The sequence below is a fragment of the Hermetia illucens genome, chromosome 1 (assembly GCF_905115235.1).
Source record: "Hermetia illucens chromosome 1, iHerIll2.2.curated.20191125, whole genome shotgun sequence".
NCBI lineage: Eukaryota > Metazoa > Arthropoda > Insecta > Diptera > Stratiomyidae > Hermetia > Hermetia illucens.
The window spans coordinates 2,627,096-2,645,058 of NC_051849.1; the positions used below are offsets into that span (position 1 = coordinate 2,627,096).

At 46.3% G+C, this 17,963-nt stretch overlaps 3 protein-coding genes across 3 annotated transcripts; 2 read left to right on the top strand and 1 right to left on the bottom strand.

Annotated features, from left to right (window-relative positions):
• Positions 1-2,486: 2,486 nt before the first annotated feature.
• On the bottom strand, positions 2,487-5,104 carry LOC119661737 (SUMO-activating enzyme subunit 2). The gene is made up of 6 exons (XM_038071203.1): positions 4,956-5,104; positions 4,732-4,894; positions 4,496-4,650; positions 4,103-4,390; positions 3,348-4,045; positions 2,487-3,279 (listed from the first exon to the last, which is right to left on the bottom strand). Exons 2-6 carry the CDS (start codon positions 4,873-4,875, stop codon positions 2,546-2,548), a joined length of 2,019 nt encoding a protein of 672 aa, XP_037927131.1. The 5' UTR covers positions 4,876-4,894; positions 4,956-5,104; the 3' UTR covers positions 2,487-2,545.
• A 198-nt stretch (positions 5,105-5,302) lies between these two features.
• LOC119646440 (glucose-fructose oxidoreductase domain-containing protein 1) lies at positions 5,303-6,684 on the top strand. Its single transcript, XM_038046890.1, has one exon. The coding sequence runs from the start codon at positions 5,406-5,408 to the stop codon at positions 6,570-6,572; it is 1,167 nt and encodes a 388-aa protein (XP_037902818.1). The 5' UTR covers positions 5,303-5,405; the 3' UTR covers positions 6,573-6,684.
• Positions 6,685-17,058: 10,374 nt separating this feature from the next.
• Positions 17,059-17,803, top strand: LOC119660445 (gamma-secretase subunit pen-2). Its single transcript, XM_038069002.1, has 3 exons — positions 17,059-17,219; positions 17,315-17,419; positions 17,479-17,803. The coding sequence occupies exons 1-3, from the start codon at positions 17,159-17,161 to the stop codon at positions 17,616-17,618; spliced, it is 306 nt and encodes a 101-aa protein (XP_037924930.1). The 5' UTR covers positions 17,059-17,158; the 3' UTR covers positions 17,619-17,803.
• Positions 17,804-17,963: the final 160 nt, after the last annotated feature.

Here is a 17,963-nt window from a genome sequence, read left to right on the forward strand (position 1 = left end):
AATAAGGGAAGGGGACTAAATTGCACAAACCAAATGCGAGTGAGATGGATGGGGAAGGATTAGCTCTGAGCTGACTCTTCCTTTCCTCTTCCCTTTAAATATAATGGGGGAAACCTAAAGAAAAAACGGGAAGACCGACGCCTTCCGGCGGAGGCTATGATAACATAGCCAGGGTAAAACTGTACACGGCCATGAGAGAATTCGGTATCCCGACAAAATTAATAAAACTAACTAGGCTGACCCTGACCAATGTGCGAGGCCAGATAAAAACAGCAGGATCACTCTCAAGACCTTTCGACATCAACAACGGTCTACGACAAGGGGATGCCCTATCATGCGTCCTTTTTAACCTGGCCCTGTTTCGCTTGAAACGTATCACCATAGGGTCAAAGCTCTTACTGTACAAGACTATGATCTTGCCAGTCCTCATGTATTCCTCGGAAACTTGGGTTCTTCGCAAGAACAATTCCGAACTCTTGGCCGCGTTCGAGAGAAGAATCCTCGGAAGAATTTTTGGCCCCCCTATATGAGGATGGACGATTCCGTAGCCTACATAATGACGAAATCTATGAGCGATACCATGACTGTCCGGTTGTTGCGCCGTTGGTGATGATGAAAGTCAACAAAAAAAACCTGAATGTGTACAGGGAATTGAAGTGAGTGAAAAGAACACAAAATTTCAAAATTTCAAACCGGACGATGCGAGTCTCCGTGTATTGTAGAAGATTGCTTCTAGCATTGTCCTAAATTGTCTGCTACTCGGACAGCGTTGTGGTTCACTTAGAAGCAAATAGTTCCTTTTTTTCTTTTGTTCGGCGTTTCCAACCTGGCCTCTACATTGGTTGAACTCCTTCCGCCCTGATGATGCAACCAGTTATTAAGGCGCCAGTTTCTCACGGCCCCCGTTCCGTCGTCGGTGCAAGAACTTTCCACTCGTGTTGGCTGGGCCGGGATAGGTTTGCCTAAGCGAAAATCCCTAGCTCGAAATATGAGGAAATTTCAGAATTTTCGATTTTCTCCGATTTTTGCTCGCACCAAAAAACCCGAAGGGTGAGGTGAGCAACGTAAAATAAAAAAAAAAGATGGTGACCCTCCCTATCACGAGTCAATCCATAAAATAGTTAGTTCGCACTCTCCACGTTCACAACAGCCGCAATTAGGGGATTAGCATTAGATAGCAGATTGTTAACTTGCGGCAGACTTTACATAGTGACGAGTGCCAAGACCTCCCGTGTTGAACAATCCAACTCTTCGACCAGTCGACATTTTAGGTTATGTCGGACCAAAAGTAGCAGCAACGGCAAAAAGATGCAGTGGAAATTCGATACTTCCACTCCACACTATTTAAAAAAAAAGAGGCTCCGCCACACACAATTTCAACATCTGGTAGTATCTACTTGTGTCCGATAGCTCAGTGGTTAGAGCACTAGGCTGTCGTACGGAAGGTCGCGGTTCAAATCTCACTGGTGGCAGTGGAACTTGACATCGGATACCAGTCGACTCAGCTGTGAACGAGTACCTGAGTCAAATTAGGGTAATAATCTCGGCCGAGCGCAATGTTGACCACATTGCCTCCTACAGTGTACTGTAGTGTAACCGTTACGGTTTTGAATGAAGTGCTCTAACACAGTTCAAGGCCCTGATCCAATATGGGTTGTTACGCCAACGATTATTATTATAGTATCTACTTGTGGTTTAGTGCCTATGATATGTACGGATAAACTTTTCCAATACATTCGCAAGTCCGGTCCATTTAGTGTGGAAACTACTTATTTGATGTACTGTGACTGCAGCTTTCCAATCGTCGTTGCCTCTGGAGCGACGTGAGCATTCGTGGTGCCCAACGTACTCTATTTTTGCTTTTTCGTGCGCAAATGTTGATTTGAAATCTTCCCTTCCAGGAATATTGCTGATGAATAAATGTTGATTTGAAATCTTCCCTTCCAGGAATATTGTTGATGAATTAAACGTTGTTTTTACTAACAATGAGTCACTCAGTCAGTGTTATGAGTAAGGACATGATAAGTCATCGCTAAGTACCTTAAGCTGTCCACTCATCAGCTGTTTCTTGTAGTTTTTCGACAAAAAGAACTCCCAGTGATCATCACATGAAGCTGGAGATAGGGCTTTTGGTTCAGCAGGCGTTGCCAGGTTTTGTGCTTCATCGTGGGTGTCAATCTCTGATATCTGAATTACTCCTCGACAGCCCCGACATCTGATGTCGTTCCCAATCACGAGTAAGAAAGGGAAAAAAGTCGGGTCGAAAGCTAATGACGTTGAATAAGAATACATAAATAAACGGGCAGCTGCCGACATCTGATAATTATGATTATCCCACCCTGCCCAAGGTGGGAAGAATGTGCATTTATCTAGTATTCATCCGTATCGCAGGAGTCCTGGGGTGGACGCCTCAATCGCAAAAGAAGGTGGCCTAGAAACCGCTATCCTTTCGAAAATAATACGAACTCAAATGAAAAGCGTCTGAGTCACTTAAAAGTTATGTTTATTATGATATTATTAAAAAAAAGTTCCAAACTGTACACTTTCAATCGTCAATCAAGATCAAATCATCATCCTCATCATCAACTTTAGCGCGTTTAATACTCGACGGGCCCTCACCGCCATCGGTGGGCTTCCGCTTCAATCCACTTTTGCCTGCAGCTTGGCTACTACCGCTGCTGCCCGCACCAGCGTCAACGTCCGATTTATCCGCCACGTCACCATCCTCAATCACGCAAATATCGTCGTCATCATCATCATCCACTCCTGCTGGGGTTGACGACAATCCCGACGTTGTGGGTGCTGGTTCTTGTGCTGATGCAGAATCTGAATCGAGTTTTGCCCGTTTCGCTTCACTAGGTCCGTCACCGTTTTTGTCAGCCTCTGGCTTGCCATTCTCTTCGGCTTCTTGGGCGGGTTTCAGAGTGTCCGGATCAGCTACTACTTCGAAAAGTGGTTGATCATGTTCTGCGTCGAAGTGGACGACTGTAATGCTTAGTTCGTATTTTTGGAAGAAGTCATCGACTTTGAGTATTGATCCGTTTACGATTTGCAATTCTGCGAGTTTCTTGTCGTTGTTGCATTCAGTTTCACCCTCTTCGGAGGAGATCACGATGACACCCTTCACATCGAGGATTACGTCCGGATCGACCATGTTCAGGGCCTTGATTAGGATATCGTCGCGCAGCTCTTTGACCGTGACCTTGTTTGTGTCGACTTTCAATACGACTTCTGGCTTTGGCGAGCAGACGTAGCATTTGGGGTTCGGCGGGTTGAGATCTGGAAAGGGTAGAAACGGGTTTGTTAAGATAATCCTAAGAATTTAATTGAGCTCGATTGGTACTCACTTCTGTCTGGCACGAATAACTGATTCCTTGCATTCGGTCGCAATCGCATATAAACCGACTTGCACTTGTCCAGTTGTCCTTGGAGCACTTTGAACGCGTGCATCACAACTATCCCAGCCGTGATTGCATTGGTTGTCGCAATGGCCGGGATTATGTTGCCGGCCATCGACTTGATATCAAAACGTGACTTTCGTGTTATGTTGAATATGTGAGCGCGGATGTTAGCGCATGAAGCGACAAAGTCCATTGCCGACTTGTCATCCTTATCCCAGACGAGATGATCATTTTCCGGCAATTTTGCCAGTTCAATCTTCAAGTTCTGGATACTTTCGGCGAAGACCTTCGCACATTCGGCAATGGACCAGATCCGCTGATCTGGGAGAAGAGATTCCTGATTGGCTTGGGCCTGTTCATCCTCTTTGAACTCGTTCCACTTGAGAGGAGTGGGTGGTAAGCGATTCTTCCATAAGTTCGACATGCTCAGGAGGTATTTGATGTCATCGTGGAAGAACTTGTTGAAGAGCTTCTCGGCGTTGTATTGGCATGAATGGGCCCATTGGCGGGTGTTTACACGCTCAACGTTGCCTTTCTCGTTTGCCTCGGTGGCTAGTGCGTCTGATCCTGCCTCGCCAGCGGCTTCTGGGTCAGCAGTGTCCGGTGAGACCTCTTCATCTTCATTTGTCTCGCCAAACAGTTGACTGGAAAGAGATCATCTCTTGTTATTGAATGTTAATGAATAATTCCTGGGGACTCACTTGAAAAGATGCTTTGCCCACACGATGCAATGAATCGGCTCGGATGGCGTGTTGCGGATTGTGCATCCTGGAAAGGACTTTTGTGCGGCTTTTGGTGTACACTCGTAGCATTGTGTCAGTCCGCGTTTGATTAATTCGACTTGGCCGTCGTAACCTGCGGTACCGCTCTCGATGAGGGGAACATCTGCTGTGAGACACATCCGGTTGACGTGGTTCCGCGCCTGGCGGTTATCCAACGCGTTTAGCACTAAATCAAACTTTTCGAAGAAGTTAACGCCGTAGTTTGTTCTGTAACGGAAAAGTATATCAATGAAGGGCTTGCTCCTAGTGTGTAGGCAGTGGGCAGCCGGGCAATCCCTTTGAAATGCCCCCGACCGTCTACCGCTTACTTACGTTGTAATGCTGTCATGATAAGCCTTAATGTCGACGTCCGGGTTGAAGCTCAGCGCACTCTCCCTGGCCACCTGCGCTTTCGATTTGCCAACATGCTCCTTGTGGAAAAGAAACTGCCGGTTCAGGTTGCTGACATCGATCGTGTCCAAGTCAATCTGCAAAACCAAACAAACAATTTTGAGGTTACGCTGACAAAACATGTATCTCGTCTGCACGTCTTTCTATGCAAAACTTACAATCTCAATAGATGGAAACCCGGACAAAACTAAATTCTTCAGAATTTCACAACCAATACCGCCAGCACCAACAACTAGGATCTTGCTATTTTTGATTTTCTCGCGGAGACCATCCTCAAAAACGCCGGACAACGCTGCAGCCATTTTCACCGACTGCTTTTCTCTGAAAACATAAAATGATGGGTTGTAGCGAGTGTAGCGGTTATTCAGAGCAGAGATCCTACAATTTACTACTGGTGCACTTGAAGAAATATGGATTTGAGTCTATTTTCGCGTACAACACCCACAAACCACCGCTAGCCAGACAAGCAACAAAATCAAACTTAGCACGGCGACCGCTTGAAGATGTTTGATCTTAACATCATCAATTCACAATAGGAGAATGATATTGACTTTGAACGAACTCGATATGAGTAGAATCTTATTTTTACAAACATTTCGATTATTTTAACCACGGAATAGTAAATACAGTGAAACCGAACTCATTTGAAGAGTTCAAATCACTCAGAATTAAAAAATAATTAATTTCTAATAATTCCAGTGTTGTTTTGATTTTGCGGTTCCTTGTTTATTTGTCATCCTATATTTGATGACATTTGACACATCAAGTTTCTAAGCATTCCTGTCAAAGTTTTGTTTACAAAAACTCTTCACTCCTGCATCTATTGGAAACTATGTTGCCCGGAATCGGTGTATTTGGAACCGGTGAAGTAGCCAAAGTCCTAGTGCCCCTTCTTCGTGAGAAAGGATTCCACATAGAAGCCATTTGGGGGCGTACAATCAAAGAAGCCGAAGAATGCTCACGTCAGCTGGAAATTCCGTTTTTCACGAATCGCATAGACGACGTATTGCTCCGGAAGGACGTCGACTTGGTTTTTATCATTTGCCCGCCGTTCCTGCACTCTGAAATCTCTGTGAAGGCGCTCGGCATAGGAAAGCATGTTGTATGTGACAAACCCATGGGATTGGGTCAGGCAGATGCCCTGAAAATGGTTCGCGCGTCGCAGTACTATCCTACGTTGATTTCATTAGTGAACTACTCACTGCGATACCTGCCTGCGTTTACGCATATGAAACGTGCAATTGTGGAAGGAATCATCGGTCCGGCGAGCGAGATATCGCTCGTTGATGTTCGAGTGCAAATGGGGTCATTGTTACACGACAAATTCGATTGGATGTGCGATGCCTCGATGGGTGGCGGCGCTCTAAATCTGGTTGGAAGCCACGTTGTTGACTTGGTAACATTCCTGCTTGGCAGGAAGGCGTTGCGGGTGCATGGGCTCGTTCGAACCTACACGAAAACTACTGACAGCGTGAACGGAATCCGGCAGATCTCTGCTCCAGATTTCTGTACATTCCAAATGGAGCTTGACAATGGGGTACTGGCGACGGTATCCCTGCACAGTCACACGGTCCCTTCGAATGGGTTCCTTCAGGAGGTAATGGTGTGCGGACGAGACGGTCACCTGATAGTAAGGGGAGGGGATCTATTTGCTCTGAGGACCCGCACAGACGGTCCTACCAAGGAGGATGCAATCTATGTGGACGTCCAAGACCTACATTCAGCGGCGTCTGGTTCATCATTACCGCGACCATATGTGAAGGGTCTATGTAAAATGGTTGGGGCTCTTAAGGAGGCGTTTTCGCAGAAAGAATCGACCTGGGTAAAAGAACCCGTTCAGGCGGCAGCCACATTCGAAGATGGACTCTATGTTCAGGCCGTTCTGGATGCAATCCGCAAATCGAGTGAGTCTCGGACGTGGACTAAGGTGGAAGTTACCTCAGAGTCGCCTACAAACCACGAGCAAATTATGCGTTTCGCGAGGATGTCAGTGATGTGAAATTAATTAGAAATTATTTGGGAGCTTATCATATTTACCATAAATTATTATTATTCATTCTATTTTGTACTTTAAAGTTTACGGAACCGCAAATAAATTCATTACTATAGCGAAGAAACTCATTTCTTCTTCTTTTTCTTCAGCCTTTGTCCCGTTCACAAGCGGGGTCGGCTCGTCGTGATCGGCTTCGCCATTTGGCTCTATCGAATGCCTGATCTGGGTACAATCTCGAGGCTTTTAAATCCCCATTCAACGTATCAAGCCACCGTTGCTTAGGTCTGCCTTTTGGTCGTTTACCATCGACTTCGATGTTCAGACCAATCTTGGCAAGTGAATTCTCGTTTGCACGAATTGCGTGACCATACCATCGAAGAGGCCTCTCTCGCAACTTTTCCACGATCGGTGCAACCCCATAACGATCGCGGATATCCTCATTTTGGATGTGATCTAAACGTGTCACGCCACTAGTCCAACGTAGCATCTTCGTCTCCATTACCGCAAGACGCCGTTCATTGTCTTTTATGGTCAGCCAACACTCAGAACCATAGAGAGGGACTGGACGGACGACATTGCGGTAAATTTTAGATTTCAGACGTTCGTTGATACGTCAATCACAAAGGACACCAGTTATGGAACGCCACTTCATCCAGGTTGCGTTAATGTGTGAAGCTATTTCATAACGCAGCTCTTCATTGGCTGATAGCGTTGACCCGAGGTATTTAAATCGCTCAGTTCTGGGCAGATCATTGCCGCTGACAGTGATTGTGCCTGTTTCATGGGGATCGGTCGTAAAAAATTCAGATTTATTTAGATTCAATGCGAGACCCTGTTGCATGAGGCGATCATTCCGTTTTTGAACAAGTTGCTCGAGATCATTTTTGCTATCAGATGCTAGGAAAACATCATCTGCATAAAGCAGTTTGTAGGGCGCTGGACGTTGGATATCCCGTGTGACGGTGTCCATAACAAGGACAAAGAGGAGTGGTGAGAGGGCACTTCCTTGATGAACTACAACAGAGACACGAAGCGGTTTTGATACACCCGCCATACTTGGAACTTTACTTTTCGGATCGTGGTAGAGCAATTGAATCCAGCGCACGAGTTCTTCTGGCACGAAGTGTTGTCGTAAGGCATTCCAGATGAGTTCGTGTGGTACACGGTCAAACGCTTTCTCTAGATCCAGAAAGGCAATGTAAAGAGGGCGATGCTTCTCACGGTGTTTCTCCATGAGTAACCGCGCAGCGTGTATTGCGTCAGTAGTTCCGCAATTCTTGACAAATCCGGCTTGATTCACGGTTATTTCAACGATTTCGCGAATACGGTTGTCAAGAATGCGTTCAAAAATCTTCATGGTATGGGAAAGCAACCGGATCGGACGGTAATTTGAACATTCTGCTGGGCTATATTTCTTTTTCCATATTGGAACAGTGGTACTTTCTTGCCAGTCAGATGGTGTTCTTCCTTCCTGAATAACCCGGTTAAAGAATTCACTGAGCTACAGTGTTGGGTCCCAGCTCTTCGCTTTCCAGAGCTCAGACGCGATGTCGTCAGGTCCTGTTGCTTTCCCCGATTTCATTTGTTTTATTGCCTCCTCGACTTCAGTTGCGCTGACAGGTGGAACTGCTCCAAATGTCGGCAATGATTATGGAAGTGGAGGATGAGCAAATTCTTCAGTTGAAATCTGCTCGAAGTATTCTCGCCATCTATCCGTTGCGGCTCGACGGTTGGTAAGCAAAGTACCGTTCTTGTTATTAACACAACAGAAGTGTTCGATATCCTGTGTGCGTTCATCACGGCTTTTAGCAAGTCGATACAGATCTCTCTCGCCATCCCGAGTGTCCAGTTTATCTTAAAGATTTTTGAAATGGTTCGCTCGGGTGACAGCGACTGCTTTCTTGGCTTCCCGGTTGGCATTCTTATAAATTTGCCAATTAGCAGGCGTTTTATCGTCGAGAAATTTGTGGTAGAGGCGTTTCTTTTCACGGACCTTCATTTCAACATCATCATTCCAAAGCCAAGTATCTCGGTTGATGTACCGCTTACCCGGCTTGGTGACCCCGAGGGTTGTAGAGGCCGCTTTGTGGATCGTGTCTTTCATTTGGTTCCATGATTCTTCCACATTCGTAATGGTTGGCAATCGTATGAGTGAGACCGTGTCTTCTTCCTTCTCACCAAATCGCCACCATTTAATGCGCGGCGGGCCAGTGCGTTCCTCACGCTATTTTATTGGTGGCTTAATTCGCAGGACGGCAATCAACGGCCGATGTTGAGGTGCGATGGTCTCAGAAGGAACGACTTTGCAATCAGTGACAGTGGTAAAATGTTGGCTTCTTATGAGAATATAGTCGATTTGCGTTTTATTGTTTCCACTATAAAGTGTGGGAAGATGAGACAATCGTTTGATGAACCATGTATTCATAAGTACAAGGTCATGGGTGTCCGCAAAATCGATTATACGCTCGCCACCTTCATTGCGCACCGAACCCCTTTCCCCCATGGCACCTGTTACCGTCTGCCTTTCCACCCACATGACCATTAAGGTCGCCGGCAATGATTATGTAATCGTCAGCAGGCACGTGACAAGTCTTTTCATCGAGAAGTTGCCAGAAGGCATCTTTTTCGGCATCAGGTCGACCTGTCTGTGGTGCATACGCGGTGAAGAAGTGAATAGTGCGATCAGCTGATATAATGGTGAGCTTCAGCAGCCGATCATCAAATCGTTCGACTTCTTTAATGGCATCACGGAAACCCTCTGAGATGGCAATGCCAACACCATATTGAGTGTGTGGGTTACCAAAATAGAGAAGTTTGTAGCCATTTTTACCGCGTTCGCGTTCAATGTCGCAGCTTTTGGCACCAGACCATCGGGTTTCTTGCAGAGCGCAGATGTCAATGCACCTTTTCCGAAGGGCTCTTGCGAGTTCCTCCGTCTTTCCAGTTAGGGTAACAACATTTAGCGTGCTGACACGTATTTGTTTTGTTCCTTGTGTGCGGACTAACTTGCTTACGTCCTGACGCCGTCTATGTGTCAAGAACCCTTGCCCATTTCTCGACAGGACCGGGGCCCGTCTTGCCGCGTCGACTGAGGTGGACGCCCTAGCATTTCTCCGAGGCTTGTGACTCAATTCGATCATCATGTTTGTAACGACATTCTATGTATTTTCTTGGTCGACCTGTCACGGGGCCTGTCACCAAGAGAGATCAGGTAGGATTTAGCATAGTAGAATACTCTATTTATCTCTTTCCCTGATCTCAGCATTTTATTTTTGTTTTTACTGAGGATAGTACAGAGTACGTTGCCTCAAACCCTCCTCCTTTACCTGGGCTTGGGACCAGCATACTATGTTAATAGTATGGTGGAGTTTGGTAGTCCTCAGCTTGTACCTCGAAAACACAGAAACGATTTTATCTCTGTCGAATCGTGGAAGTTTAGACTGTGTCCGCCAGTGCGAAGGGTTCTTTTTTTCGATTGGTCGCGCGTATCGTTATTCAGGTGTTTAGCCGGTTTATCGATAAACCAGCGATAGTTGAAGATTAAGTCAATGTGATAACAAAGTGAAATCGGAACAAGTCTCCCGTCGCGAGTGTAGAACCCACCCTTACTCGAGGGACGCTAAATCTCAGGGTGTAAAGGCGCGGAAATAGTATACATCATCGTGAGAAACTTTTCCAATTAATTAAGGCCTCCAAATTAGAAGGTGATTACTTCACCATTAAGGAAAAGAGGAAGCAAACCCACATTCTCTCACGAACACACATCTGACGACGTGGCAACGGAAATAAAGGAATTAGCAAAGGTTACGCCGATTCGCGTCTCAAGGGCCTCCACCCCGTGGTCACGGGCTAACAAGACCAACTTAAGCCTTTTTCGCGTGACTCTCAATTCCGAGGTAACTAAAAACTAAGAACAGTGGATCAGCTGGAAGAAATCCAGGAAAGGGGACGTCACTCAGTGCATTAACTGCCAAGAGTTACGCCACGTTTCTTCAAATTGCGGGTACAACCCCAGATGTGTCAAATGCGTGGGCACACGCCTCTAGGGATTGCCTTCGATCGTCTATCCAAGACAACGCCGATAGGAAGTCGGCGGTGCCGCTAAAATGGTAAACTTTGGCCAACTGGGTCACCCAGCCGATTTCTGCAAATCTTGCCTCAGGTTGGAATCAACCCAACGTAAAAAGAGTGCTAGAAGTGTCCCGCACTGTCGCTCTGCTCCGTTCTATTCCAGTTGGATGACTCCTCCTTCATCGACCCCTTCTTTCGTCGCAGTTGTCAGGGGTCGAGTAATACCCAAAACCCTCAGCTCTTCATCGCCCCTACACTCTTCCATTCTCAGCGACTTCTTCATTGAGGTCAATTCCCTTTTCAACATGTAAATCTCCTCCCTCTGGAACACAATCTCTAACTTCTTTCACAACTTATCTCGTCTGCCATCCTATTTGATTCATTTTTATACAACTTGCAGGGGCGGCAGTGTCCTTCGAGTCTCAATCGGCTCTTTTTACTTCCCGGGTGGTACAGGTCGCCTTTCTCGCTCCCATTCTGTCCGGACTCTGGAAAATCGCGGCCAATTTTGACGCTTTCTTCCTCGGAGGTGATCTCCACGCCAGGTATGTAACTTGGGGCGACTCAGTTAACGAAAATGGCAAAGTTCTCTTCGGTAGGTTCTAGTCAGGTCTTTCAGTGCGGACATCACTAACGCGGGAGTACCAACCTTCCTTCCTTCTAGACGGCTTTATAGTCTCGTCCAATCTTTCAGCATGTGTTACTAGTTGCTCCTCACTGGTCGCTCCCGACAAAGAGCCTGTCTACTGTGTCAACTATCTAGTCTACTATGGTGCCTTGCTCATGTAAATACCAAAATTGCTTCGAGGTGAGAACCGATAAGCTTGCGCGGGTGTTCAAAATAGGGGGCCCGTTGTGTGAATCTAATGATTCACTAAAAGGTTCGGAAGCGAGATGGCTGTGCTCCATGAAGAGTAGACATCTTTTAGCTCCAGCGAAGTCCAAGTTCTCCTGAAGGTGTGACGACTTCCGAAATGATAGGAGTGCTATGGGCGGGTCAAGCTTCCAATTTCCTACCTCATCTCTCATCTGAAACTCGGAGCTTTGTTCTGAATAGCATCTCGGCTGGTGAAGTTTGAAGGTCCCCCTTGAAAACTTTTTAAAGGCTGGAGAGGAGCGCGGCAGCTTAATTATGTTCACGTGAATATGATTGAACCGGTTGCTGGCTGGTTGTGATAATCCACCTTGCATTGTTGGTAAGGTTGATAATGTTGAGCTCAAAGAGCCACATGGTTTAGCCAGACGTACTTCTGTAATAGCAGGTGAACGAAGGCTGCCACGCTGGGATGCGCTAGGTTGTGACGTGCGCATAAGACTCTCCTGCGTATTGCGGCTAGTAGATTAGGTCAGAAGTTTCTGGTCGAAGTTCCGGGCAAAATGCAGTAGCTGTCGATATCCAATGGTTTTAGTGCCAACCTTAAGTCGCTCGCTTGTCTTTGGCGGTGACTCCCACATTGAATGCTGAGGGTATAGTGATGATGTACAAGCGCGATAAGGAGTCTGCTACTTCGTTGTCCATTCTCTTGACAAAATTGAAGACTATCAGATGTTGCAGGATGTAGATCAGTTGCTGCGCTTGTCTGGACGAACTTAGTCAGAGTGATTCTGTGCAACGTAGACCAGTGGTTGATGGGTGGTATGAACTTGAAAGGAAAGGCCTTCCAAAATGATTACTACCAGCAAAAAACAGTTCTCGATCTCAAGCACGGTTTCGAGTGCCATTCGATAATTTCTAGGAGCAAAAACACTCTCGGTGTTTTCTGTGTGTGCCAGGTATCACGACAAAGTTCTTGTTCAGGTAAGGCCCTGATAGCGGATTTCAATGTGTCCGTCTTCTGAGCTAGAGTGGCGTGGTGACAAGAACGAGGTTGTCGTTGTTTTGACGAGTCCTCTTTGGTTTTTTCGACCACGTAGAAGATCTTGCCTCTCGTCGCCTGCGACAAATTTTCTATGATGGGTAGCTGGTAAGGATCGGGAATCGTACAAGTGTTCGAATGTCTGTAGTTACTGGTGATTTGTCGTATTCCCTGAGGCCAAGGGATGAGACAACTTGGGGAGGGCTACTCCGCTGGCTGGATAATGGTGGAATGATGTCTTGCCCCTGTAAATCGGAAAATCGCTCCGAGCACCGGTTCGACAATTCTGCGCAGGGGGAGGGGGCGATATGTGAATCCAGTGATTCATTGGGCGGTCCGGCGGCGAGATGGCTGTGCTGAGTGGAGAGCAGGCGTTCTTTAATTCTAGCGACTTTGAGTTCTCTCGAAGGTGTGACAACTCTGGAAATGAAATGAACACTGTGGGCAGGCCTAGTTTCTATGTTCAGTACGAGGCAAGCGGTTAATGAACCTTTTAATTTCTTAGTAAGCAGAGAATCTGAGTCCATCAGGAACTGAATATGGGTGTTGCCGTCGAATACAAGCAGGCGGTTTTCTGCAGGTATAATAGCCCCTACATCTGCCGCCTGAGCCCGAAGCGGCTTCACCAGTCTCTCCGGTTGTTGACGGAGCAATCTTCCTTGCGAGCCAAGCGACTGGTGACCAGTGTGAATTTCGAAAAGTTAGGGCTGTTTCTTGGTCGACAGCGTCGCCTCGGTGTTCCTGATCGATGGGGGAAGCAGTGACTTGGCTTTCCATTGATTGCCTGGTCAGAGATATCAGTTAAACCACCCTGAGTCGAAGCTAACTCCTTCGCTACAGAGAGAATGACTGGAAAAAGCGATGAGGCCTTGAGCACCTTCAGTAGCCTGGACATGAGCAAAGGTGGAGGATTGCATAACTCTGTCACTGACATCTTTACTACTGCATATCCGAATTTAATTTTACTGTCGAAAACCACCGAGTTTTTTCTTAATATTCATCATCATCATCATCAACGGGGCAACAACCGGTATCCGGTCTAGGCCTGCCTTAATAAGGAACTCCAGACATCCGGGTTTTGCGCCGAGGTCCACCAATTCGATATCCCTAAAAGCTGTCTGGCGTCCTGACCTACGCCATCGCTCCATCTTAGGCAGGGTCTGCCTCGTCTTCTATTTCTACCATAGATATTGCCCTTATAGACTTTCCGGGTGGGATCAACCTCATCTATATGGATTAAGTGACCCGCCCACCGTTTGAGCCGGATTTTATCCACAATGGGACGGTCATGGTATCGCTCATAGATTTCGTCATTGTGTAGGCTACGGAATCGTCCATCCTCATATAGGGGGCCAAAAAATCTTCGGAGGATTCTTCTCTCGAACGCGGCCAAGAGTTTGCAATTTTTCTTGTTAAGAACCCAAGTTTCCGAGGAATACATAAGGACTGGCAAGATCGTAGTCTTGTACAGTAAGAGCTTTGACCCTATGGTGAGACATTTCGAGCGGAACAGTCTTTCTAAGCTGAAATAGGCTCTGTTGGCTGACAACAACCGTGCGCGGGTTTCATCATCGTAGCTGTTATCGGTTGTGATTTTCGACCCTAGACAGGAGAAATTGTTAACGGTCTCAAAGTTGTATTTTCCTATCCTTATTCTTCTTCGTGTTTGACCAGTGCGGTTTGATGTTGGTTGATTCGTCTTCGGTGCTGACGTTGTCACCATATATTTTGTCTTGCCCTCATTGATGTGCAGCCCAAGATCTCGCGCCTATATCTACCTGCTCGATCTGGATGAAGGCAATTTGTACGTCTCGGGTGGTTCTTCCCATGATGTCGATATCGTCAGCATAGGCCAGTAGTTGGATGGACTTGAAGAGGATCATACCTCTTGCATTTACCTCAGCATCACGAACCACTTTCTCGAGGGCCAGGTTAAAGAGGACGCATGATGGCGCATCTCCTTGTCGTAGACAGTTGTTGATGTCGAATGGTCTTGAGAGTGATCCTGCTGCTTTTATTTGGCCTCGCACATTGGTCAGGGTCAGCCTAGGCAGTCTTATTAATTTCGTCGGGATACCGAATTCTCTCATGGCCGTGTACAGTTTTACCCTGGCTATGCTATCATACGCGGCTTTAAAGTCGATGAATAGATGGTGCAACTGTTGTCCATATTCCAACAGTTTTTCCATCACTTGCCGCAGAGAGAAAATCTGATCTGTTGCTGATTTGCCTGGAGTGAAGCCTCTTTGGTATGGGCCAATGATGTTCTGGGCGTATGGGGCTATCCGGCCTAGCAAGATAATGGAGAATATCTTATAGATGGTACTCAGCAACGTGATACCTCTATAATTGCTGCACTGTGTGATATCTCCTTTTTTATGTATGAGACAGATTATGCCTTGTTGCCAATCGTCAGGCATTGATTCGCTGTCCCATACCTTGAGCACAAGTTGATGAACCACTTGGTGTAACTGGTCGCCTCCATATTTAACCAATTCGGCTGTAATTCCATCGGCTCCTGGCGACTTATGATTTTTTAGCCGATGAATTGCACGGACTGTTTCTCCTAAACTTGGTGGTGGCAGTATTTGTCTGTCGTCTTCAGTTGGCGGGACCTCCAACTCGCCGATGTTCTTGCTGTTTAGTGGTTCATCAAATTACTCAATCCATCGCTCTAATATGCCCATTCTGTCGGAAATCAGATTTCCCTCTTTGTCTCGGCAAGATGAGCATCGAGGTGTATAAGGCTTCATCCTGCTGTCTTGTTGGTAAAACTTGCGCGCCTGGTGCGGTTGCTCTCTGTACTTTTCTAGCTCACAGACTTGTTGGTTCTCCCAGGCTTTCTTTTTCCGTCTGTGAAGTCGCTTCTCCGCTCGACGGAGTTCGTGATACGTCTTTGCGCGTGCCCGGGTTCTTTGAGAATGCAACATTACTCGGTATGCGGCATTCTTCCGTTCCGTTGCTAGCTTACATTCATCGTCAAACCAGCCGTTCCGACTCCTTTTGCGGCTGGGGCCAAGTATGCTTGTGGTCGTATCCATTATAACGTTCTTCAGGTGATTGTGAAGATCATTTGTTGATGCTTCATTTCCAGGTCCTCTGTTGACTGCGGTTATTGCGGCATCCATTTCCCTCTTATAGGTGTCGCGGAGGGTTGTGTTGTGGATGGCTTCAGTGTTCACTCTCACCTGATTGTCAGAGGGGATTCTAGGTGGTATTGTTATTCGAGCTCGGAGCACCATGCCAACGAGATAGTGATCCGAGTCTATATTGGCTCCCCTATATGTTCTGACATTCATCAAGACTGAGAGGTGGTGGCGTTCGATCAACACGTGGTCAAATTGGTTGAAAGTGATCCTGTCTGGAGAGGCCCACGTATGTTTGTGGACCGCTTTCCGCGCAAACCAGGTACTTCCAACAACCATTTCGTGTAACCCTGCTAATTGAATAATCCGCAGACCGTTATCATTTGTTTTTTCGTGTAAGCTATGGGAGCCAACGTATCGTCTGAATACGGGCTCCTTCCCTACTTGGCTGTTAAAATCCCCAAGTATAATTTTGATATCATATCTGGGACAGGCTTCGAGGGTTCGTTCTACTGCCTCGTAGAAGGTATCCTTCTGCGACTCTGTAGTCTCCTCTGTACGGGCGTGAACGTTGATGAGGCTTATATTTCTAAACTTGCCTCGCAAGCGCAGAGTGCATAGCCGTTCGCTTATGTTTTCGAAGCCGATAACAGCAGGTTTCATTTTTTGGCTGACTAAGAAACCTACTCCGAGCACATGGTTTACTGGATGACCACTATTATATATGGTGTAGTGGCTCTTCGCCAGGAAACCGGTCCCTGTCCATCGCATCTCTTGTAACGCTGTTATATCAGCCCTATATTGGGACAGGGTATCGGCTAGCTGCTCATCAGCTTCATCTCTGTACAGGGAGCGCACGTTCCATGAGAAAATATGCAAATCGTTAATCAGTTGTCGTTGCCGGGTCCGTTGTTTTAAAGTCCGTCCTGTCCGAGGCTCCTGTTGTGGCTTCGTAACAAGTTGTTTTCCGTGTAGGGTTGTTAGCCCTACCCAATCCCCAACCTGGAGGACCAGTTGGTACAATTTGTTCCGTTTTTAGATGCGGGAGACTCGCCTTCATCCTTCTCCGTCTGCAGCTTTTCGTTAAGCAAGAGTTCCCAGCGGTCACTACGTGGAGGTGGAGATAGGGTTTGGTAGTAGAGCTGTTGGTGTTGGTTCAGCAGGCATTTCCCAGGTTTTATGCTCCATCGTGGATACCAATCCACGTTTCGCCCTGGGCCCTATACTACCCTTTGACCTCGCCTAAGTAAATTATGGTAGTAATGGTTACCCACTAAAGGAATCTATTCAATAAGTTTTCCAATTGTGTTAAAAGCATTAATTCACATTTAAAAATAAGCCAGCATCAAATTGTAGTAATCGGTCATATATTGCTTCGGTTCGAACCCCGGGAATAATAACAATGCGCACGACACTGTGTCTCATCTGTTTCAATTTGGTACAAAACGTCACACATTTTTATTACGCTTTGCAACTGTCGGAGAACAGCTGATGGCGTTGGTCATCAACAAATCCGAGACAAGTGGGCGAAAGTGGCTGCAGAGTTTCCTTTATCGTTCAAAATAGGCTTTTATTCGTCATGGATATTACAAAAGTCCCCAACGAACGCAAGTTAGAGTTGTGCCGAACATATTTCAGAGGTAAGTGTCCGCGCGGACAGTAGGGAGAAGGCTAATAGCTTTCATAAACTTGGAGAAAAATGGTCGTCTTAAGCAATGTTTTCGGTGTGTTGCAGCTGGATTTGCATTTCTTCCCTTCGCATGGGCTATAAACGTTGTGTGGTTCTTCAATGAAGCATTCAACAAGCCTCCGTACGAGGAGCAGAAACAAATACGAAGATGTAAGTGAGTCGTGGTTGTAAAGAGTTCAGTTTGGTAATTTCTTTTACTAAATCCTCAGATGTCCTGTTCTCGGCTTTGGGTGCTGCGGTTTGGCTAGTGGTTCTCATTGCGTGGATCACAATCTTCCAAACTTACCGAGCACAGTGGGGAGAAGTTGCGGACCGAATGAGTTTCATAATTCCTCTGGGGAAGCCGTAAATTCCGTCAGAATGGGATTGTGTTGAGCAGAATGGACATGTTTTTGTATTAAGGCGTATTTCCTCTGTCCTTTGATGGCTGGAAGTGATTGATATTGAGTGTAGCATTCTTGATATATTAAGACATATTTATACCACGGAAATTATCCACTAACATATTCTCGCAAATAAATTTTCATACCCAAACCATTTGCAGTGTTTCTATGCAGTTTCCACCCCGACAGGTCGCTCCCTTTCAACTCATTTGATCGATACTTCCATGGAATTTTATTGTCGTTTGTCACAAGTTTATTGCTTCGTTTGCAACGTTTACTTATCAACATTATTGCACGCAGTTTAATTGTTT

Coding starts and splice junctions, on each gene's coding strand:
- LOC119661737 (XM_038071203.1), bottom strand. CDS start 4,875: ATGGCTGCAGCGTTGTCCGGCGTTTTTGAGGATGGTCTCCGCGAGAAA. Junction 4,391..4,495: donor TATCATGACAGCATTACAAC/GTAAGTAAGCGG, acceptor TTTCCGTTACAG/AACAAACTACGGCGTTAACT. Junction 3,280..3,347: donor GTTATTCGTGCCAGACAGAA/GTGAGTACCAAT, acceptor TACCCTTTCCAG/ATCTCAACCCGCCGAACCCC.
- LOC119646440 (XM_038046890.1), top strand. CDS start 5,406: ATGTTGCCCGGAATCGGTGTATTTGGAACCGGTGAAGTAGCCAAAGTC.
- LOC119660445 (XM_038069002.1), top strand. CDS start 17,159: ATGGATATTACAAAAGTCCCCAACGAACGCAAGTTAGAGTTGTGCCGA. Junction 17,220..17,314: donor GTGCCGAACATATTTCAGAG/GTAAGTGTCCGC, acceptor GGTGTGTTGCAG/CTGGATTTGCATTTCTTCCC. Junction 17,420..17,478: donor GCAGAAACAAATACGAAGAT/GTAAGTGAGTCG, acceptor CTAAATCCTCAG/ATGTCCTGTTCTCGGCTTTG.